The 23846-nt window shown below is 43.9% G+C and overlaps 1 protein-coding gene across 1 annotated transcript in view; it reads left to right on the plus strand.

The window, feature by feature from the left end:
* The window catches only part of PLXNC1 (plexin C1), a gene marked incomplete at its 3' end in the record, with an annotated part of 145967 nt that overhangs the window by 77816 nt on the left and 44305 nt on the right, over positions 1-23846 (plus strand). The window contains exons 10-15 of the mRNA XM_080935786.1: positions 9092-9231; positions 11808-11987; positions 14200-14299; positions 18258-18461; positions 18657-18842; positions 20914-21016. Coding sequence (XP_080791912.1) covers positions 9092-9231; positions 11808-11987; positions 14200-14299; positions 18258-18461; positions 18657-18842; positions 20914-21016 — 913 coding nt within the window. The remainder of the gene's footprint in view (positions 1-9091; positions 9232-11807; positions 11988-14199; positions 14300-18257; positions 18462-18656; positions 18843-20913; positions 21017-23846) is intronic.

Here is a 23846-nt window from a genome sequence, read left to right on the forward strand (position 1 = left end):
AAACTCTGTACTCATTCAGTCCCCTCCCCCTCCCACCCCCACCTCCGCCCCCAGGCTCCTGTAAACCCCTATTCTATCTTCTGTCTTTAAGACATAACTTAGCATAGGCACCTCGTGCGAGGGCTTTTTCCTTGTGACCGGCTTACTTCATTATCATTGCACCTTTACCAAGCACCGGCACCTTGTCTTCCATGGTACTCTGTCTAGCTGAGGGTTCTACTCACAGGACTCAAGGGTTTCTGTCTCCCACATCCTCGGAAGCATGTTCCTTTTTTCTTGTTTTGGTCATCACTGTACTCACAGATGTGAACTGTAACCTCACTTGACCTTGGCTGTCTTCTCCGAGTGCTTTCTGTCTTCTGTTCATTCGCTTGCTTGCCAACTGACTTCTACTAAACTCCTTTCCCACTGATCTGATCAGTTAACTTGTTTTCTTTCTTTGGGCACAAGAAGTATATTTTAGGGTTTAGCAACATACAACATTTGAAAGTATTTCTTTCCTATTCTGTAGGTTACCTTTCAACTCTGTTGAGTACACATGTGTGTGTATGTCTGTATGTGTATGTATATATGTGTGTATATGTATGTATATATGTGTGTATTCATGTGTATGTGTGTAAGTAGGTGTGTCTTTATGTGTGTTTGTATGTATATATGTGTATTATATGTGTGTGGGCATATGTATATGTGTGTAGGTATGTGTGTGTTTATGTGCATATGTGTATGTATGTAAATTATGTGTATGTGTGCATATGTATATGTGTGTTTGTGTGTATATATGTGTGTATGTATGTGTGTATGTATGTGTATATGTGTATATGTTTGTGTCTATGTATATGTGTATGTGTGTAAGTATGTGTGTTTATGTGTTTGTGTGTATGTATGTGTATATATGTATGTATATATGTATATGTATATATTATGTGTATGTATGTAAATTACGTGTGTATGTGTTTGTGTATTTGTGTACATATGTGTATGTATGTAAAGTATGTGTGTAAGTGTATAAGTGTGTAAATATGTGTGCTTATGTGTGTATATGTGTGTATGTGTGTGGCCATGTGTGTTGTTACATCTCAAACCCAGAGCCTCATACACACTAGATGAGCACTCTACATCAAGTTATATCCCTGGACTAGTCATGTTCTTTGATATACAGAATTTTTAATTCCAATGAAGTCCAATTTGCCTATTTTTTTCTTTTGTTTCTTGTGCTGTGGGGGTCAGGCCCAAGACATGCCTGCCACAGCTAATGCTATGATGCCTTTCAAACCTGTTTTCTTCGTTGAGTTTTAACTCACCTGTGCATACCCTCCGCACTGGAATCCACTTTTATAGATGCAGTAAAGTGAGGTTCAGTCGCCTTTTGCAGACAACTGTGCGGCAGACAGATTTCCACACCATTCCTTGAACACTCTCTCCCTGGGTCAGTGGCTGTAGCATCCTCCCTGAAAACCCCCTGGGCTTGTATTCTGGGGGTTCCTTTCTGTCCCACTGTTCTGTGTGTCTGTCTTCGTGCCCAAACCATGATGTCTACACCTATACTTGTTTTTAGTATGTCTTGGAACCAGGAAGTGTGCGTCTTCCAACTTCTTCCTTGTTTTTGATTGTTTCGTAAGGAAACACACATAAAACTTGCACTCTGTTCCCCTCTGATAGCGCCACCTTGTAAAATATAGCTGACGGTCTCACGCCCTGCTAATGATGTCAAAGGTTAAGATATAGACTGCTCATCAGCACGGGCCTCCCCAGGATGCCCTTTTTATAGCTCCATCTACCACCTCCTCCTCCCTCCAGCTCTGGAGCCCCACAACCACTAATGTGTTCTCTATGTCTGTAGTCTTGTTGCTCCTAGAATTTTATGTAAATAGAATCATCTGGATGTACCCTTTGGGAGATGAGTTTTTATTAAATTTGTTTTTATGGGTACATAAAAACAGATTACACATATTAATGGGGTACCATGTGACACAATTAGATAGAAATTCAGTCAAGTTCTGGTATAGCAGTCTGGGCAGTGACTTTGTAGGATGTCTTAGGGAGGGGGTGGGGTCGTCATAGCACCTTGGCTTCCTGTATTGTGCCTTCCTGTACCTTTTAAACCGTGATACTGTGGTTTAAAATGTAGGGTCACCAAGAGAGAAAGGTAAGTCTCATCAAAAGCCAAAGCCCAGCTTTGCCTTCAGCCATTCTCTATGGATTGCCTTTCTGTGTTTAGAAAAAGACAGTTTGTTGAAACTGAAACATTTACTTTAAATATGTGTGACTCAGAACAGAATCTCGAGTTTGGCTGTTAGGGAATGGTGTGCTGCGTGGCATAAGAGAGACTTCCTGTGCTCTATCTGTGAAAGGCCGCTGTCTTTCATTATCACATGAACATGAAACTTTCTGGTTTGCACTGTTGCTTCTCATGCCAAGTGTGCATGGTAGACCCAACAGTTGAGGCAGAGAAGCCACTGAGAGCTTTTCTTGAAGGCACCTGCCCACATCACCTCTGCACCAAATGCTTCCTGTGCGCTGGGCACTGGAAAGGAAGGGAGCGGGTACCATCTGCGGCTCTGAGATGCTGAGCTACAGTCAGTGCTTCCCACAGGAAGTGATGGAACATCTGCTCTATGATGTCATAAACTCCATGGATACTGAATGCAATACACAAATGAGTTAACCCCCTCTCTGGACATCAGTCCCAAGACTCTCTTCTATGAGAACACACATAGCCATCCATGAGATACATATACACATACACATACACATACACATACACATACACATACACATACACAGATGCAGAACCTGAAAGTACAAAAACTCAAAGTATGGCTATGCAGAGTCTTAGCTCTTAGTGTTTCTTGTTTATTTAAGCCCAGTGCCTTGTAGTTAAATGTAACCAATGTGGTTGGTTAAGTCTTTGATAGATGGACTGATTGATGAAAATGACCTTTCAGCTCATCTGAGGGGGACAAGAAACACCTAGACTAAATAAGACAGAAGAGTGAATATTCTTCATGCAGCAACCGCTGATATGTAGAGCACGCTGGCTTCAAACTCAGAGATGCAACTGCTTCTGCTTCCAGACAGCTGGATTAAAGATGTGCACCACTGGGCTCAGCTTCTGTGGTCAAGTTCATTACTCCTCACAATAGCTTTATCACTAAAGGGCAGAGATCAACCATGTCAAGCTATGTCTCTGCTCTTGGAGAATTTATACTTACATTATTCTCTCCTTCTATGCTTCTTATATCCTTTTTCTCCATGACTTTTTAATGTGTGCTTTAATTTCTCATAGGCAGTACCAAATGGAGCCTTTTCAAGAACGTTGCCTTCAGAAAGAAAATTAAATTTAACACAGACTTTTTTTTGTTTGTTTGTTTTCGAGTAGCTTCTATGGGCCTACCATTGAGTTCATTCAGAGGATGTTTGTTGTGCGTTAGGTAGGCACAATGTAAGACCACATGGAGTTTGCACTGTCAAACTTAGAATGTTTGGGTATGAGGAAGTGATATTCTTTGTTATAAAAGGAGTGAGGCACTCATAATGGGAAAGAAGCTAGAAAGAATGGCAGCGTGGACTAAGCTGGATAATGACAGCTAATCTTCATCAGACCCTTGCTATATCCTGAACTCAGTGTCTGTTAATCTAAGCTTCCAAATGCCACCCTTTACAGGCATAGAAGTTTTACCTCAAAACCAAAATGTGGGTCAGAATTTTGAACCCAGGTATCTGGATCAAGAATTTGCAGTTTTAACCAGTACCCCATCTTAAATGACCTAAATTGAATAAGTATTAATCCACATAATGTTATTGCTAAAAGCCTCTCTGGAAGGGAGACAGTCTTAAAGATCATACGGGCTTTTCTCAGGATTAGACTGTAGCAATCTGTCCCAGCCAGAAGGGAAGTTATGCTCATAAAGATATAGAGGGAGAAGGGCATTTTAGGGTGAGGCCTAAGAGAAAGAATGAGCCCATGAGAGTCCAGGCATCTTCTTCAAGACAGGGAGAGAAGAAAAGATCCCAGATGGGACAGGATGGCCAAAACAAGACTGAATCAACAAGAATCCAGTGTTCAAACTGAGTCTTGGCAAAGGACATGTTAGAAGCAGGGTTAAGGACTGCTCTCTGGTCTCAGCATGCTGGTCACTCAGGCCTGATGTTAGGCACTCCATTCAGGTTCAATAGCCAAGAATAACTAAGTTAGGGGACAAGCCTTGGCAGCTCCACCAAGGGCTATGTCAGCCTCATCTTGGAGTTAGTCCCCAGGTCACAGAAGTAAATCTTAATCTCAGAAGAGAGCATGGAGCTCTGAGGGTTTCCCACCTCCATCCTGGGGCCTTGCTGACCTTGGGCAGTTCCCAGTTCCCTGTTACATCCCAAGTTTCCTGTTGTCCATGCTGGGCCTCCTAGGAAGGGGTATTTCCTCAGGGGACTGAGCATCAAATACACCAGGGTGTTCATTGAACTCCCCATTATCCTTTGATGGGATTGTACTCTGCTCTTTTCTTTGCATATCACATTCTCTTTTACACTTTCCCATCTCCACTGCTGGTTACCTCATCGCTCACATTATACATATTGTTAATATATTACATCTATCCTCTTCTCGGCCATTAATGAAGATGTTAAATAATCCTAAACCAAATACTCACCCCCGTCGGGCCCCACAGGACACTTTCGTTTAATTAGTCGAACTAACCTTTCATCTCTCCCATGTCCTTTGACTTCAGATGTCCTGCTGATTTGGAATCCATGTGACTTTTCATCCCGTCCTGTTTGAACTAATTTCATGAGTGAAAATCTGACAGATATTTTACCAAGTGTTGATTCAGGTCCAGACCTACAGAGAACTTCACTAGGTTCCGACTTTTTTCCCCTAAAAGATTAATAGAGTATAGTTTGTCCTTAATAAACTGAGCCTTCCTAACGGACCTCTTTCCAATAGTCTTTTCTCCACAAATGTCACGGCAATTCGAGTTCTCTTGGTGTTGGCTGTGAGTCATAGTTAGGCTTTCTATTGCTGCAATAAAATACTGTGGCCAAAAGCAAGTTGAGGAAGAAATGGATTATTTGACCTATACTTCCATGACACTGTTTGACATCGAAGGAAGTCAGGACAGGAACTCAAACAGGGCACTCCACTCCTGGAGGCAGGAGCTGGAGTGCTTCCTACTGGCTTGTTCCTCATGGCTTGCTCGGCCAGCTTTCTTCAGGACCACCAGCCCAGGGATGGCACAGCCACCATGGATCTTATTTAGGCATTTTCTAAATTGAGGTTCCCTCCTGTCAGATAATTCTAGTGTGTGTCAAGTTGACGTAAGACCAGCCAATACAAGTTGTTTGTGTCTTCAGAGTTGCTTCTCTCAGATGTTTTCAAGTAGACCTGTTGCAGGTGACTATACACTTTCTAACATCTTATAATGGCTTAGTTTTTTGGGGGAAAAAAAGTAGGCATTCTGCAAACCACCTAATTAAGCCATTTCCCAAAATAGTTAAAATTTACCATCACTTAAAAATAACTCCTGTATCTAATAGAACTCCCAGGAAGCAGAGTACTCTGAGGGTAACAGTCAGAAGGCATCGGGCCAGGGTGGTTACAGTTAGTGATGTCTAGATTTGATGTATGGAAACCTTGGATACGGGAAGAAGGAGGACTCTTACTGTAGGGAAGAGAAGTCCTCACTGTATCTAGTTCAGTTATGGTTTTCAGCTAACCCTTTTGGGTGAGCTTGAGGGTTGGCTACATCATGTCAGGAAGTAAATTGACTTTAAAGTACCAGATAACATCTAAAGTATGGAGGGTGAAAAACGTTATAGGAAAGATTGTTCTCTGGTCCTTTGTATTAATTGTATTTTTAAAAAGTTATCAACAAATATATTTTAATAACTTTTAATGAACTGATGAATCTATGAAATATAGCCATGTTGCTGCCCTATCTTAAATTTTAAATCAACAACAAAAACCACTTTCTTACAGATTTTCCCTTGTGTATTTTCACACTGGGGTCCTACCACTGACTGCTCTTTAGCCTTCTAACTCTAAGATTAAGAAAAAATTCCCCAGGCAAAGTGCAAGCATCTGCTTTCATAAGATAGGCCAGGCCTAGACTTGGTCCTACATGGCCAGTGTACACTCCTGTAAACAATAAGACTTTCAAAGGAAATCTTTTTGAGGTTGCAAGGCTGTATCTACCTCAGGGGAAAAAGGAAGTTCAAAGGTTATCATCTTCTGATGGTTTCTGAAGCCATTAACAGAGCAAAATGTACCTATCTTTAAAAAAGAAAACAAAACAAAACAACTTTTTTCTTTACTAGTTAGTAGCATGTTCAAAACCATGCTACCCTGTTTCACATTTTTGCTTGGGCAGAAAACCACAGTGTAAGTACAAGAAGCACAGAGAAAAGGGCTTCGATTGGTGGACAGGTAATGGACAGTTTACAATAGCAGGAAGTTATGGCCAGGAAGCATCATTGCTCAGTGGGCAGCGCATAGATTATAGGCACATAAGTTAGGGGGTCTGAATTCAGATTCCCTAAACCTAGCAAGTGCCAAATGCAGGAAAAGTGAAAGGCAGCAACATGTATCTGTATTCCAGCTCTCCCAAGGTGACATAGGAGGCAGAGACAAGAGACTCCCCGGGAGGGTGTATAGCAGCAAACAAGGTGTAAGGTGAGGACTAATACCTTAGGTAGTTTTCTGACCTCTAATACACACACACACACACACACACACACACATACACACACACAAACATACACATATACACATACAAACATATATATATATATATATATTTAATACACATATAATTTGCTTCTCTAAGAAGATAGCGCTCTCTTGTAGAGCTGTGGTTACAAATTTTCTCTACCACAGTGGTTCCAAACCTTCCTAATGCTGTGGCCCTTTAATAGGTCATGTGGTGGTGACTTGCAAACATAAAATTATTCCCATTGCACCCCCACAACTGTAATTTTGCTGCTGTCATGAGTTGTAATGTAAATAGCATGTTTCCTGATGGTCTTAAACAACCTCTGTGAAAGGGTCCTTTGACCTCCAATGGGGTTGTGACCCACAGGTTGAGGACTTCTGTACTACAAAGAACCAGGCGGTGTGTGTGTTAGGCTATGCTGGCTCCATGTCTCTGCTGTAACCAGCTGCAAAAGCAGCTAGAGGTGACACTCGTAGTTCTGGATAATGACATGTGCTGTTATATGTTTGAAATTCTGTTCTCCTTTTGACTTTTTTTTCTATAGGACATCCAAAAACAGGATTTGACCCTGGAACCATAGTTTCTTAGCTTTAGATCTGCTCCCCCCCACCTCCATCACCATGTCTACCCTCATTCAACACTTGCTGATCTAGTGATCAGTAAGTACTTGATCACTTGGCTGTCACCTACAAAGCCAAACAGGAAGCCTTCTTATAACACACACTTGACATTTGCAAGGGATTTATCTTCAAGTCGTTGCTAATCCCCCATCCCAAGTACCACTCTAGCAGATAATTCCACCCACCCACCCACCCCATAAAATGCAGTCAAGTGTAACAGAATAATTAAAGTGACCCTTTCAGGCTCTTAGTGGTTCAATAAATAAATACGGGACTAACGTACTTTTTAAAGTGATTAAAATAAAGTCCGCCACGGGAATCAATTCAATTCCCTACCACATTACATCATCACCATGATGACATTAATGATGGATTTACCAGAATCTGCAAAATCAATCCACAGTGATAATGAGTGCTGAGTCCTCTGCCGCATAGCACCTGGGTTTGCCAGGATGAGGGGATGTTTGTGCCAGTGGATGCTCAGTGCCTACTAGACCACATTCTGTCACCTGAACCAGCAGGGGCCGGGCAGGTGCTAGACATCACAGAAACTGAACCGGTGACTCGATGTCCTTCTGATAGACTTCATCTTACAAATGGCGGATTGCAACATTGGTGCTTTGGCCCAGGATGGCATGAGGATGCTTCTCTGGACTCTTAGGTCACTTTCAAATAGGAAGAGTGTGACTGTGGAGTGTCTGTATGCCAAGCTCAGAGTGGAAGAAGCTCATTTGGAGGAGAGCTGCACAAGTTTTTTTGTGTCTTGTAATGGGGAAAACAGGTGCCCGATGGGATGGCTCCGTGGTTAAGAATACTCCCCACTCTTGCAGAGGATCCAAGATCAAGTCTCTGCACTAATGTCCGACATGCTACCACAACCTGTCATTTTAACTCTAGATAGTGCCCTCCTCTGGCCTCCAAAGCAGCTGATCACACATGCATCTAAATTAAAATGAACCTTTAGAAAAGAAGAAAGGAGGAAATTGACTAGAGCTTGCAAATGGGGGTGTGAGGAGACATGGGCCAGAATGGTAGGGAAGTTAGGTGTCACATGACTCCAGTTTTATAGCCCAGAGAAAGTGGGAGATTGAGTCATAGAAATTGCACGGTTGCTCACAATGGTTTAAGCATCTAACTTTTTCATACTGAGTGGCTCAACATGGGTAAATTTCTTAAGATACCCTGTTCTTCACATTGGAACAGTAATTGAAACAAACAAAAAAGTATGAACTCCTTTCTAGAGAATTGGATTTATCTGTATTGACATTTGTATCAACGGAACAATGAGTCTGTGCTAGCCTCCAGTGGGGTGGCCCCTTTCCCTTCTCCTCACTAGGCCTGAGTGTCATGGGCCTCAGGAGAGGGAAAGGCAGGGGGCTCTTTCTCAACTCAAGTGACGGCTCATGCCTCAGATGGAATATCAGGGCTCTTCAACTGCATTTTCAACTGTCTTGAGAGACAAAGACTAATTGGTTTGACCCCAGGCTGTCACATGTTGAGAGTCATGAATTTCCAGCCCTCTTCCTTGAATTCATTGATTTCATTAAATGCTGTCGCTCGTGTTTGCAAAATGTAATTTCCTAGTGAGTTCTTCCAACCGCAGCACATCAACAGATTGAGAGAGAGAAAGAGAGAGAGAGAGAGAGAGAGAGAGAGAGAGAGAGAGAAAGAGAGAGAGAGAGAGAGAGAGAGAGAGAGAGAGAGAGAGAGAGAGTAAAATGGTGCCATTTTGTAGCTCTGATCTTCATTTTAATCTCTTATTTCTAATAGGTCTTCTACATTAAGGCCATTGAGCCACAGAAAATATCGACCTTAGGGAAAAGTAATGTGATTGTTACTGGGGCAAACTTCACCCAGGCATCAAATATCACCATGATCCTGAGAGGAACCAGTACATGTGAGAAGGATGTGTAAGTCAAAGTACTAACAACTGATCTTTGGTAAAGTTAAAAACCTGAGTTTAACTAAAGCAGTGTTAGTAGGCCTTGGAGCTTCCTGGAGTCAGATGATATTTAAGTATTTTATACATCGGAATTATAATAAGTAGAAGATCTTTAATGATTCATTTGAAGTTCAGGTGGGAGACTCTGAGCTGTGTTACTTCTCCCCTTTCCCATCCCCAGTCTAAACCAATTTCAGGATGTTACCACTAGAAGCTTTGATTGGTTTTTGAAACAGAGTCAAGTGTGTACAGAAAGGAACCAAATTGGCATTATAGGTGTGTACTTCGGAGACTAATGGAGAGCTAATAGAACCTCGCTTTCCGGTTCTTGCTTGAAGTTGAAAAGAACGGAAGTAGAAATATTTTCATTGTAGCTTTCTTCTTTTGACTGGCTTGGGTTTTATTTCAAATAGTTAAATTACAAGGGCATATAATAGTAGTTAAAAAAAAAACAAACATATCAAGTGAGTATACCCTTAAAGATAATGATATCTGTGATTTGTTTTTATTCTACCAATGGAAAAAATCCAGTTTTTTAAATTAATATTCTCAAGTGAATTATTACAGGGGAAATACTAGAATTGTGTTATAATAGTACCGTGGCAAATAACTTTAGTTTTCTGCCTGTTGACTTTTATAAGTTTGGGCTAATTTGAAGTTTAAAAGGAAATATGTTTCAATCTACTTGAGCCATAATACTGAGGTAATTCTCATCCCGGAAATGCATTGAGGACAATCTGCTGAAGCATGATGTTTTGGTTTTTAACTACCAAGACAGATTTGTACAGCAATGTGATCTGCCATGCCTGTTTGGTGACCTTTCTGTTTTAATTCACTGGCTGCACATCACTGCACCCCACCTTCCCGTAGGGCAGTAGATCTGGAACACCCCTGATCTCTGTGGAGCAAGGTACCCATCACTGGCTTGCCTTTAAGCTGGAGTGATTCGATACACATTAAAGCCTGTATCCATGCAACCCGGGTTGCTTATGTGTGCCATTTATCCTGGCTAAATACCTTATAGCAAAAATCTTTCATTTTGTGCAGCAGAATCTGTGACGTTAGACACCTGTGCGCTCAAAGAAGGGCAATCAGCCTTGATACAAAATAAGTCGTTTTTGGAGCATTACCCTGTTTCTGGCTCTTTATGTTCTCATTTCTATTCTGAATGTGTCTTGAGATGCCACAGTTATTAAATTAAATGACTAAGAGCTTTTTCTGCACGTAGGATTCTACTAACCACATCTGTATGGTGAACCCAGCTTCACAAGCCGGTGACATACAGCACAGTTAATCTCGTCCTTGAACCCATGGTGAAATCCCAGCTGCTGTCCACGGGGATGGTTTTTGTATAAGGGTTTTGTTAATTTGTTTGTTTTTGGTTTGTTTTTAAAGAGAAAAAGACGAGCGCAGTGGCAGAATGATCTCTATTTCCCACCCCTCGCCTTCCAAAATGTATAAACATGTTTGTGCTTCAGTGATTTGAGAATGAACTTTTTCTAAAGTTTCTATTTAGAAGCCTTAAAATATACATCTGGGGCAGGGCACATATCAACTGACCCCGGTGCCCTTCAAATTCGCTTCTCCTAAGGTGTAGTAACCGTACTAGGTTTAATTCTCTCTCTCTCTCTCTCTCTCTTTCTCTCTCTCTCTCTCTCTCTCTCTCTCTCTCTCTCTCTCGCTCTCTCTCTCTCTCTCTCTCCTGGAGCATCATTAAGCTGAGAAGCTGGCAAATACAACTTGATCTGAAGTTTGCTTTAGTGACTCATAGACACAAGAGTCACTGACAGTCACAGAGGGAATGTCACAGGCAGCTTTGGTTGTTGTGGGGCATAGGACAGTCCCAACCAATCCCCAGTCTGGAAGCTCCAGAGGGGCTCCAGCCCTATGTCCTTTGGGTCTAAGATTTATGGGTTCTTGAGGCAGGCCCATTTCTCTTTGAAGGGGAGCAGTCCCAGGTCCATTTACGGTCACACTTTCCCATGCTTGACTAAAACTGCTTCTTCTTTCAAAGCAAATTACTTACAGGAATAGCATCTCAAATGTAAGAAAGATACATGTAAATAAGCCTCTTTGCAAACTTAAATGTTTTGGACATTCTCCCAATTTTATTTCATCTTTTCCTTCTGTTTCTCCCCCACCATGGAGGTGGTGGGGGCAGAAGACATCCACCATGGCTGGAGTGTCTTAAATTCAAATCCCAATGCCATGTTGCTCAGGGGCCCTTCAGTGTATCCATGACAGAGTAGTGCCTGCGTTAACCTTAATTCCTTCACTTAGTGTGATGCCCCTCCTTGCCCTGGTCCTTTAGGACTTCTGAGGGCACAGGTAACTGAATCTTCATTTTCCACTTGTAAGGGGAATGCAGGTCAGAGATAGAGCTGCAGAGGAAGAGGAACCCAGCCTGAGAGCCAGATCTCACAGGCAGCCTCTCGAAATTGTTCTTGGTCAGCTTCAGGTGCAGTTCCTGGGTTGTCACCTTAAGCAATCAATTGTGCTAAGTGCCTGTGTCATGTCAGAGTTCCTCTCTTGACTTCTTTCTAGGATCCAGGTTAGCCATGTGCTAAATGACACACACATGAAATTCTCGCTTCCATCAAGCCGCAAAGAAATGAAAGACGTGTGCATTCAGTTCGACGGTGGGAGCTGCTTGTCCGCTGGGGCTCTGTCCTACATTGCCCTGCCACACTGTTCCCTGATAGTTCCTGCCACCACCTGGATCAGGTACTGTCTGGATCCACACAGGGGCCTCTCTTCTTCTGGTGAAGGGTCATGTACAGAAAATCCACACCAATCCATCTGCCAATGGTAGATGCATCTAAATGTCCCTCTTGGTGTTCCTCTTAGGAGTTATTCCTGGAAAAATGCTCCCATCTGACCAGAAACACTGTGAGCAGAGTTTTTTTTTTTTTTTTTTTTTTAAATTTCACCATGGCTACCAGGAAACTCACAGCTCAAACCTTTAGTTCAACCACAGTGACTGCTCTTAACCTAGGCCGCTGTACCTTTCTGTGTCACGTGCCTTCCCTGCCTGTGGCATAAGGCTCCCCACTCACAGGTTTCTCTTGCTAACATTTAAACTCAGCTATTTTGAATGCTTTGGGAGAAACAGTGGAGCCTTCAGGTAGCCACTACCTTTCAAAGGTCCTGCTTGAGAGGTAGAAATTCCAAAATAAACTCTTTCAGATGAATTCAATATATTCATGGGGAAACATGTCTTGCCCTAGCCAAATTTAAATTCACATTTAGGCTCTAGAGTATAACCCCAAAGAGATTTTCTTTATCTCACATGGCATGAAGTTAACTTGCCATGTACCTTTCTAGCTAGAACCACAGACAAAGCAATGAGGAAAAATAAATTAGAAGGAAAAAGAGACAAAACGTCCCTTATATCTTACCTAAGATGACCGTGGGAAGCATCTGTGTGTGCTCTTGGTTTTGCTAAACCGTGATGATAAAGAACCAGACTGGGCAGCGTAGACAACACATGGACTTCCTCCAGGTTGTATGCCTCTGAGGTGTGAGGAAGTTTAGCCCCTTCTGAGGCAGCCGTCTCTCCCCTGCCCCTCTATCCAAGGCTGTGCCTTAACCTTTTTCAGAATATCATCAGGCACTCCAGTGAGCACCCTGAATTTCCATTACCTCTTTAATGACCTTAATCTCAGGTGTACTTTAGCAGTAAAATACTGCCTACCATGTGTAATGGTACCGCCCATTTCCCACCCCATCTTTCTACCTACAACCTTCTTCAGAGTAACTGGGGGTCAGGGCTTCCCCCATACAAACGTTACGGTCCATTGGAGTGGTATAGGGAAGACTGAGATTTCAAAAGCAAGACTTACATTTTGTTCTCTGCTCTGAGGTTAAGTATGCCCTATGCATAAGCAATACCCCGGATGTGGCACTCACCACACATTCATGGTATATCTGATGACCTGGTTAAACCTTACAAAAACCCTGAGAAACCAATGGTGGGTTGTCCCTTTGGCAGGGGGTGAACCGAGGCATGGCCACAGTTCAAAGCATAGACCTAACTCCCTGATAGCTCAGCCCAGGATGCAGTGGTTTCCACCATACGCTCTGTTTCCTCCTCATCAAATGGCTGCCCTGTCATCATGATTGTGTTGAGCCCATGAGTCTCAGTAGCTCCTCGTCCCTGAACTTTGAGCAAGGAAGAGGTGCCACCATCTGAAATTAGTAGAATACGTTTGGGTTGGTTTTTTTTGCAATTGAGGCAGGTTGTCAGGTGGTCATACAGGGCCCTGCCACCCCAGAACAAGTGTCCGGTGACCTGTAAGAAAAGCCAGAGCTGTAGGCGGCTGTTTATTTCACACCGGGCGACCACCTCAATGGTATCTGGTGACACACTGCAACTGGGTGAAATCAACTCGGTTTGGTTTGGGTGACATTCGTGTACTGTCCCCATACACTGAAATCTCAGGTCTCAAACAAGCGTCTAAGGTCACTTGCCATTTTAGCTCATCCACCTATCATGTTCCCTGTCTTGCTGAATAAAATAAAATGGATGGGTTGGAAGGTTTGATTGTGGAAATTGTTAGAGTGGATTATCTTCACGTCGATTAAACCATAATCGAATGAGATTTTTGTCCCGTGAAATGCTTCCAAGGTAGAGCAGATGATCTGGTTATATGTGGCGGAATAGCACAAGAAATTCCAATTCCATTAAAGAATTTGGGCACTTTCCCAGAATTAAAATAGGATCTGACCTGTATTTTTATATGTGTGTGTCTTAGAAACCAGGAGTCTGTAGCCAGTACCATTTAAAGACTTCTAAAATTATCACGTGTTTTAAATTGAAATTAGCTCATTGTCTCCCAAATATTACTGAACTTAACATTAATTGGGAATCAGTTCATAGTTTGGTTCGTAAGTGTAAACTGCCTGTGGTTCACCCTTGTCCTTTGATTTCTTGCAGCGGTGGGCAAAATATAACCATCATGGGCAGGAACTTTGACGTCATTGACAATCTCATCATTTCCCAGGAGCTGAAGGGGAGTGTAAACATGAACATAAACGTAAGTTTAAGAGGCTTTTTCCACTTACAGTTATGTAACCCTTACACTAAACCATGTGTGTGTGATGGGGGGGGGGATACATTTCGTTTCCGTGACGTCGGCATTATAACCTTTTGCTTATTTATGATCTATACTGTCACTGCTGTGGCGGAAAGATCTCATTCTTACAGTTAGTTGTGGTGGCCACACAGAGGAGAATTTCATGTGATAAGGCCCGCCAGGTTCCCCGTGTGACTCCAGTAGCAAGTTGCTGTAATCAGATGATGCTTTCGAATATGTGTAAGTTGTTGTGGATGGCGGAGATGCAACATACACAGTCTGACCAGTGTGAGGTCCAACAGCCCAGAGGGAGGTCAGGAGGCCTGCTGAAGTAACATGCATTCTCTTGTTATTGCCTCTTGGGTCCTGTAGCCACTGTCTGCTGCCCCTCCTCCCACGATGTCCCCCATTCCCAGACTGTGGCAATTGTCTGGTCCTCACCAGGGTTCCGTTCTCTGAGAAGAGCCTTGAAGTTCTCACGGGAACCTTCAGGTTGAAGCCATGGGTGTCTGTAAGGAAGGGTTAAGGGACCACAGCTGCACCTTACCTCTAGGTACACTGTGGCTTATAGGTGCTCCTCGAATGTTCTTCCCTTTCCTTTCTCCCTTTCTCTAATGTAAGGGGAGCAGCCATTCTGGGCCTCCACCTGACCCTCCCGCTCAAGCCAGCAGAGCTGAGGGTGGACAAAAAAGCTTTGTCCTATTTGCAACCAGTATGTGTCCAGTCCTAGAAACAGGAGGCATATCAATCCATCTGTCTTACAGCCTTGTCCTACACACATGCACACCCACTTCTGACACACTTCCTAGCCAGTTCCCAGCCTCATACTATGTCTGATTCTGGCCATTTCCCCATGATGAAAGCCCATTCAGTTGTATAGTGGCTCTTGACTTGAGGCATCACCTGAGCCAGTAGACATGGAAACATGCTCTCTTTCCCAGAGCATGTCCCATTTATTGAGCACCTATTATATGCAAAACATTTTCCTGACAGCAAGAACAAAGAGTAAATGAGCTACTGCCTCACCCCCACCCTTATGAGGGGGAGACCTGCACCAGAATTAGACACAGCACAGGTGGCCTGGTCCTCAGGTTCCTTCCATCTTCCATGAGTCCCAGCAGCCACGATGTGTTTCCCAGTGAAAGTATGAGTGGATGGAGCTGAGACTAAGCCAGTGGAGTTCTATGGCAGAGGCTGGGCAAGTGGACAGGGAAGCAGGGAGGTGATGGTAGGCACAGAAGAGGTCACTTACCTATTCTAGAGTAAAATACCACTCACGTTTGCTTTGTTGGAACCTTAGAGGCTGGATTGGGATGGATGATGGGGATGGATGAAAACCATATAGGACTGTGCAAGAGAGAACCAGCGTATTCCTTCATTCTGAGATAGCTTCCCATTACCCTTGGCTCTGCAGGCAATGGGGGAAGTCTTGAGGATCTTTGGCAAGGAGTGATTTGATAATCATTTTATCAGTGATGCCTAGGGTCGTAGTTTGGAGAAGTAGTGGGTTAGTGAGGATGCTCACCCAGATGTCCAGACATGGCTGAGACACCACCAGGTCTCTGTGGAGCTCCCTGCTGGAATGCAGGTCTAGTGGGCTGCTGATGGTGAGGTTAGTCATTTCAACATCATTGTGGACAGGGATGTGGGGATGGCGGGAGGGCAGTGGAGAAGAGAAAGCACCAAGAATGGAGAAAGCATTTGTAGGATCTTCTAGCAGCTTCGCTTCTGGGGCTCAAAGAAAATAGGATGACCAGAGATGGTCACTGAGAAGCTATCTTTAAAATAAGGGTTGGTCCTCACACAAACAGGTTCAGTCTTAGGGGTAAGGAGCTAGGGTGACGCTTTTGCTGGTTCTTCTTTTAGGACGTTGGTGTGGAGGAAGTGGGAGGTAAGGTCCAGTGACTTTTCATCCTGTTACAGAAGGGCTAAGGCAGGGAAGAGGGTTAGGGTTTAGAAAAATGTTCAGGTTAAAGAATTGTGTTCCGTACTCCTCCACTGCTGGTGGGGTTGTAAACTGGTACAACCACTCTGGAAATCAGTCTGGTGTTTCCTCAGAAAATGGAACATAGTCCTACCTGAAGACCCAGTTATTCCACTTCTGGGCATATACCCCAAAGATGCTCCAACATACAGTAAGGACACATGAACCACAATGTTCATAGCAGCCTTATTTATAATAGTCAGAAGCTGGAAAGAACCCAGATGTCCTCCAGTAGATGAATGGATACAAAAATTGTGGTATATTTACACACTGGAGTACTACTCAGCTATCAGAAACAATGTGACTTTATGAAATTCCTAGGAAAATGAATGTATCTAGAGAATATCATCCTGAGTAAGGTAACCCAATCACAAAAGAACAGACATAATATGCAGTCAATGATAATTGGACACTAGCCCTAGAAAGCCCAAGAAACAACTCACAGATCATATGAAACTCAAAAAAAAAAAAAAAAAAAAAAAAAAAAGAAAGGCCAAAAAGTGGATGCCTATGTCCTTCTTAGAAAACAACAACAAAAACAACAAGTGTATAGCACCCACTCAGAGTGGGGTACACCTAGACCTTAAATCATTAACAACTCAAGAGCTAAGAATATAGCCTTGTGGCAATTTTTGGTATTTAAAAATCATTATGTTTAATCTATACACACCAAGAAAACTTTGACTATTTCCATGTTATGTTTTGTTTCACATATACTTTATGCTTATGGTAACTAGTAAGATTTCAATGCATACTACCAAACCTTTAAAAAAATCAAGTACTGACAAAAACATATTCAAATAGTTTTATGCCAAAATGCTTTTAAAAATCTGTACATGTATCTCTTTTTTAAAATAAAATTGTAAGAAAAAAAAAGGAATGGTGTTCCAACAATAATTTGGTCACCTAGGCCCTCTGTCCACACACCCTTAGTTCCAAGATTACAGAAAACAAAGAGGAGGAAGGGTTCATTCACCTACCTGACCTATTTCCTTGTTTGAGTGCTTGTCCCTTCTCCCAGTCTCCCTCCCTTTCTCTTTATCTTACAGTGTTAAAGGACCAAACCCAGGGCCCTGAGCATACTAGAGAAGCCCTCTGTCACTGAGCCACAGCCCCAACACACCCTCCCTTAAGTACCTGCCAGCCTGTCCTTACATGGTCTGCAAGGTTTCCCTGCCTGACTTGCTGTGCCCTTGAAAATGGCCGTGTAGCTATGGGTTTTCTTTGTAAATAAACCTGTTCACACATTGGGTCAGGCTTTCTGCCTCCAGTCTGTTTCTACTCTCCTCATTTCTTAGGGGTTCTTCTGGTCTTCAGCTTTTCATTTTCTGCTATTTTCTGTTGTGCCTGAAAAGCTACTTCCTCTTCCTGTGGTTAGGGACTTCTGCTAACAGGGAGCCTCTGCCAGCTTCCCCAGCTTAGGGGCTCTTGCTAAACATTTCTGAAGAGGCTCTTTTGACACATAGTGACTCAACCAGGTACAGGCAAGTTAGTAGCTGGCCTTAGTTTCCGGAACTCAGCCATGTAGGCTTGGAAGGCACCTTAGTGCTTTGAGCCAAGTCTTCTCCTTTTCCAAGCTGCTTCTATTTGCAAAGCCTCCCTGTGCCCCCCATGGCATCATCTGACAGCTTCCCTGAATGCCAATTATATCAATGATGCTTCCAATAGAGCATGCTAGCATGTGTGGAGTGCTTCCTGTGTGCGCGTCAGACCCTAAGCACTTTTACAGATATAATCTCATTCACAGTAGCCCACATTTAATTGAATGAATTTTTATCTCAGCTCATTTCATTTAGGGTTAATTCAATCCTATAAGATCCATAGTGTTGCTGGTCTGGTTTTACTGAGGGAGGAAACGGAAGTTTGGTTCCCTGGGTCACTTAGCATTTAGAGCTGGGGTCCTCCGGTGCCTAATAGGCTCTTTCCTCTCTCCAGGTCTCTGAATATTGCATGGCAACTTCCTGCAGGTTTTTAGCTCCTAATTTAAAGAGCTCCAAAGTGCGTACAAATGTGGCTGTGAAGCTGAGGGTCCAAGATACCTACTTGGACTGTGGAACCCTGCAATACCTTGAGGACCCCAGGTTTACAGGTTACCGAGTGGAGTCAGAGATTGATACGGAGTTGGAAGTAAAAATTCAAGTAAGTGTGTTTATATGCATCTATCTTTCCGTGCATCTTTATCTTCCTTCCTTCCTTTCTTCCTTCTGTTTGTCCGTCTGTCAGTCCTCCCTTCCTTTCTTTCTTCTCTGTGGGCTATTCCCATCCCTGGGCTGGAGCAGTATGTGGATTTCCACGTGTGCCCTGAGTTCTTCCCCTCCGTCTTGTTTATTACAGAAAGAAAATGACAATTTCAACATTTCCAAGGATGACATTGACATTACTCTCTTCCATGGGGAAAATAAACAATTTAATTGCAGTTTTGAAAATATTACCAGAAACCAAGATCTCACAACCATCCTTTGCAAGGTCAAGAGCATCAAGAACGCAAACACTATAGCTACCTCCTCTAAGAAAGTCCGAGTAAGTCACCTGCAAGTCCTGTCTGTTGGCTTTGTCTGCGTCCCGGTAACTGCCTTACTAACCCCCCCCACCCCAGGTTGGAGTGGAATCTTCTGAGGATCTTTAGATTTTTCTCATTAAATAGAAGAAGTTCGACAAGGCTGACTCTGCAAGCCCAAGCATCATTCCCACCAGAATAGCATGCAGACCCATGCGTATGCTTGCTTGAAACTCAAAGCACCGAACACACCATTGTCTATAATCCTAATGAGCTTTGATAGCTTTTGTTCTAGCTGTGCATTTAGACCATAGCATCTGCAAACAGCATCTTTAGATCCACTGATGACTGAGCTGTCACTCTCTTGCTGAATGCCGAGGTGACATATCTAAGCAGAAACCCACAATGCCTCTTAGGCACAGGCAGGGTGGCTCAAGGCTGTCGGTAGCACAGTAACCTATGGTTTGAGAGTGGCTTCTTCCAGCACAGCTGCCCTTTCCTGCAGGCCATCGTTTCCTAGATGTGCCTAAGGACCGTCTGAGAAGACAAACATTCAGGGTGTTGTTTACTCTGCCCAGTGTAATCGGCTCTGCACAGTCTATTAAAAGAAAAATACTCTGTGAGTCAGGGGTAGAGTGCTTGCCTGTGGTGCGCAAAGCTCTGGGCTTAATCTCCAGGATTACAAAAGAAAGAAGAGCAGCCTTTTGCTTTGCAGTAAATAGTAATAGTTGGCTAAAAGACAAGAAAGAACAGTTGTACTGGAAGGCCAAAGTGAGCGTGTGCTTGGGTCCCGGCTTTGTTGCCTAACAGCTGTGTGACCCTAGGTAAGACACTTGACTTCCTCCCTGACTCTTTCATTGTTTATCGTTTGGTGAAAGATAAGTAAGTAGCCATTACAAAATGAGCCACTTGGGAACCTGCTTGCGTGCTAGCTGGGTGTGGCACATCCGTGCATCATCCTTCCATTTTTGGTCCAGTCCCCAAGCTCCTGCACTGGGATTCGAACCCTGCAGAACAGAAAGCCGACAGAGACAGCTGCCTTTCTGGAGAGTCCCAGTGAAGAAATGCTGCGAAGAACAATCTTTAGGGAGGACAGTACGTAGGGGGAGGGGAAAGTAGACTACCCAGTGGTGTCTTCGCACCTGAGGGTGGAAAAGTTTGCCGGGAAAGGTGACATTAGAGTGTGGGCCTCTGAAAGGAAGAAGAGAAGGAACCATGGACAGACTGGACAGAGGGAACAACAGGCTCACAGAGTCTTGAAGCAGAAACCCGCTGATAAGGTCTGATCTGAATGCAGTAGGTTAGCATGGTTAGAGTGAGGGCCATTCCCAGGAGGTTAGAGAGTTGATGGGGAGGGCGAGTGATTATTAGGACCTTTTAGGCATTGCCAGGGGTTTGTGTTCTTTGATTTTTGATTATCCTCACCTGCTAGAGAGTGAGGACAGAGATGGTGTGAGCTGACATCCTATAGGATAGAGACCTTCAGTCTTTACCTACCCATAGGCCCTTTCACCATCCAGTTCAGAGATGAGACTGGGTGCAGAGAAAAGCTGGACCACCAAGACCTGCCCTCATCCCAGCCATTTTGCTCGGTTCTTCCTTGGGGCGGCCAGAGTTCCAGGGAGGCCATAGCATTTGTGTGTGCAAAGAAAGGACAGATGTGGAGTTTTTCCCTTTTCAAGTTTAACTGCCAAGTTTTTCTTAGCCCCTGACCCCTCAACGCCACCCATAAAAGGGCAGAAAACAAAAAAGATTCTCAAGGATCATCTGGTGGTCAGCTTTGCCAAACTAATTTTCACCAGAGAGAGTGACATTCAAACCTTCCTGACCGGAAGCCTCAGTGTAGGAGAGAGAGAAAAAGAATTGTCCCTGCAGAGAAAGGCTAGCAGCCTCCTGCCTCTAGGTTAGGTTATCTCTGCTCAGTCCTTAGTAAGTCTCAGGACAAAGGGGCCAGTGTTTAAAACTTACAGATTTATTCAGCACACCTACAGATACCACCCGTCCCACCGCGTTTTTATCTTAGGGAAGCTTACAGTACGCATGCGCATGGTGCCCGCCTCCCCTGGGTCTAACGCTACCGATCTGTCTCATCAGGTCAGACTGGGAAACCTGGAACTCTATGTGGAACAGGAATCCGTTCCTTCCACGTGGTATTTTCTGATCGCGCTTCCGATCTTGCTGGCCATTGTCATTGTTGGTAAGTGGCCTGTTCCATTGTGTCCGAGAACTTGTTCCCCAAGGCTTCTCAGTGGGCAGGCCGATCTTCAGCCGATCTCCAGCTTTTGGAAACACTTTGTTTCCATTAAATATTAACGGGTGGAAAGGCCAAGTCAGAGAGCCGAGAAGTGAGTAGCAGGTATGTTGGGGCCTCTCTAGTAAGCTTTTAGGGTGCGTTATTAAGGAAGAGCTGGATTACAGGATGGTTCCTAGATGTTTGGGAAATATCGTGCTGACACCCCAAGTCTTTGGGATTGTTTTGGAAACGAGTCTATTAAGGATTCCCGGGATTTGGTCATCCAATTTCATCCTCAGCCTGCCAAGCATCACTTCCTCCCCAACCCCATCCTGCTTCCGGGAGAGTCAGTCTTTGTAAGTGTGTCTGTGTTATCCGTTCCCAACATGCAGTGCTTCCCCGGAAATGTAGGTGTCATACTGACTACCAGGGGATGAATCTGGCCTATATATTTTATGGGGTCCTACAGCACTGTTCTTTTCTTTTTTTTAAACTGAAGAAATTGACATTTAGAAATTAAGTAACTCACCCCGAGAGAGATGGAGAGATGACTCAGTGCTCGGTGGCTAAGAGATAGTCTTCCGGAGGTCCTGAGTTCAAGTCCCAGCAGCCACATGTTGGCTCACAACCATCTGCAACAGAATCTGATGCCCTCTTCTGCTGTACATGAAAATAGAGCACTCGTATGCATTAAGTAAATAAATCTTTAAGTCTGTGTTGACAGTGCGAAAGGTCTGAACTCTTAGGTCCCAGTTTCACCTCACATCAGTTCTTAGCAACGCCTATTCCTTAAGACAAGGTGTGCGCTCTCTGGGCTTTTCGCCACAGTCTCACGTCCCGTAAGGTCTCTACCCACCTCTATAGCTGGTGCCTGCAACCGTTTAGGTTATAATTGTTTTATTCTGTTTCTTCTCCTTCTTTATCAACAGCACTCTGTGTTTGTTGATTAAATACAACATGGCGCCTTTCTAACATTGTAGGGACACGAAGGCAAGGGTCAGCATTTCTGAGTGTCTTCTCACCCCCTTCTTACTCACTTCTCCCAATCATTCATTACCCCAAATCTGTTTTCCTTGTTTGTTTGTTTGTCTTACTGAGCACTGGATAAGATGTTGGTACTGGGCCTGTCTCTGCTTTAAGAGCTGACTTAAGACCTAGTGCTGTCCTTGGGCAGTTGACGCTCCTGTGAGTGGAGATATACATTTATTGGCTCTGTGAAGTGAATTTGCTCCTTGGAACTCCTATGCTGCCTTGTCAGTGATTGTTTGGGGCATTTTTTTATGCTTTCCTCAAGTTGTCTAGCTCTTCCATGTATCTGCAATGTAAAATCTGGCTTGACATTTTCATAAAGTCCTGGCTGATGTGGGCTTCGAGGAAGAAGTTGCTTGTATAAGTGCTGAGCTCCGATTTGAGCATCAACTACTGTCAGCCGTGTTCAGATCTCAGCCTCCACACAGAGTTATGTCCACCCTGTGACTCCCGAGAAACCTCTGGTCTCTTGTTGACTTTGTAAGAAGTCATTTTGTCCTTTAAGGTGATTTGTTTGACTCTAAAGAACCTCTCCAAACCAGCCCGCTCTGGCTCACTCTGGGGAGGCATGTGTCACTGGCAGCTATGGTGAGTGTGACCTAGTCCTTCAGTCGTGTCCTTAGTGTGAAAACCAGATGCAACTAGCCTAAGCCTGCTACCAGCAGAGCCAGGAAACAAAGCCTGTTCTGTGGGTACCCAGCAGCTCCCTCTTCATGTGAGTCGGGGTCGCTTCCTGGGGACTGCCCCAAACGGGAAAAAAAAAGAGGTTCTCTAGTTGGATCAGTTTGAGAATCAGCTCTTTTGGAAATGCTCAGCCCCAGTTATAGCAATCACAGCTGAGATGGTGAAGAAGTCTAGGGAAGAATTCTGTGTAATTGTGTTGACCAGTGTTTGTATTTACTGGTAGCCATTTCTTTGTGTAATTGCCTTAAAAGGAAAATCTCAGTCTCTCTCCCTCTCTCTCTCCCTCCCTCCCTCCCTCTCTCTCTCTCTCTTTCTCTCTCTCTCTCTCTCTCTGTCTGTCTCTCTCTCTCTCTGTCTCTGTCTCTCTATCTTTGTCTGTGTGTGTGTATGTGTTGTGGCATATATGGGGGTGCACACATGGGACAGGCAGAGGCCACCTGTATGTTGCTAGTCTTGAGACAGGGTTTCTTGTCTGTACCCTGCAAACACTAAGGTAGTCAGTCAGCCTTAGAACTCCTGGGGAATCTCCTGTCTCTGCCTCCCATCTTGCCGTGGGTATTTCTGGCTTTACATGGGTCCTCAGATCCTCCTGTTTGCATGGCAAACACTTCCCCCCAACCCCTTTTGTGTAATATCTGTTAAAAGGTGAGCTCCTTCTGGGACAGTATGAGAGCTGTCAGTTGTTAGTTTCTCGGGTCGACGTGCTTTCATGATTTACTGCTTGCAATCTCTTCTACATCACAGCTCCTATGGACAAGGCAGGCAGGCACAGAGATGCGAAGGGAGTTGCTCAGGGTCACACAGTTAGTAAACAAAATGACAGAGTGAAGATATGAACCCAAACTCCAGGACTCATTGCACTGACCACTCAAATGGCATGGTTGGAAACACGACGTGGACAGAGGCCATCGGCGGGTGGCTTGCCTGTTACGTCACCCTTTTCTAAATCATGCAAGTTAGGCTCCTGTGGCAAGGAGGGATCGATGGCTTCCTTCTGTGTTTGCATTGCTTCTTTCTTTCTCTAGATATGTTTAGAGATACTGGAGAAAGAATGAACCATATACATGGCAAGAGGTTATAT

Source organism: Micromys minutus (genome assembly GCF_963924665.1).
Source record: "Micromys minutus genome assembly, chromosome: 22".
In the NCBI taxonomy this organism is placed as follows: Eukaryota; Metazoa; Chordata; class Mammalia; order Rodentia; family Muridae; genus Micromys; species Micromys minutus.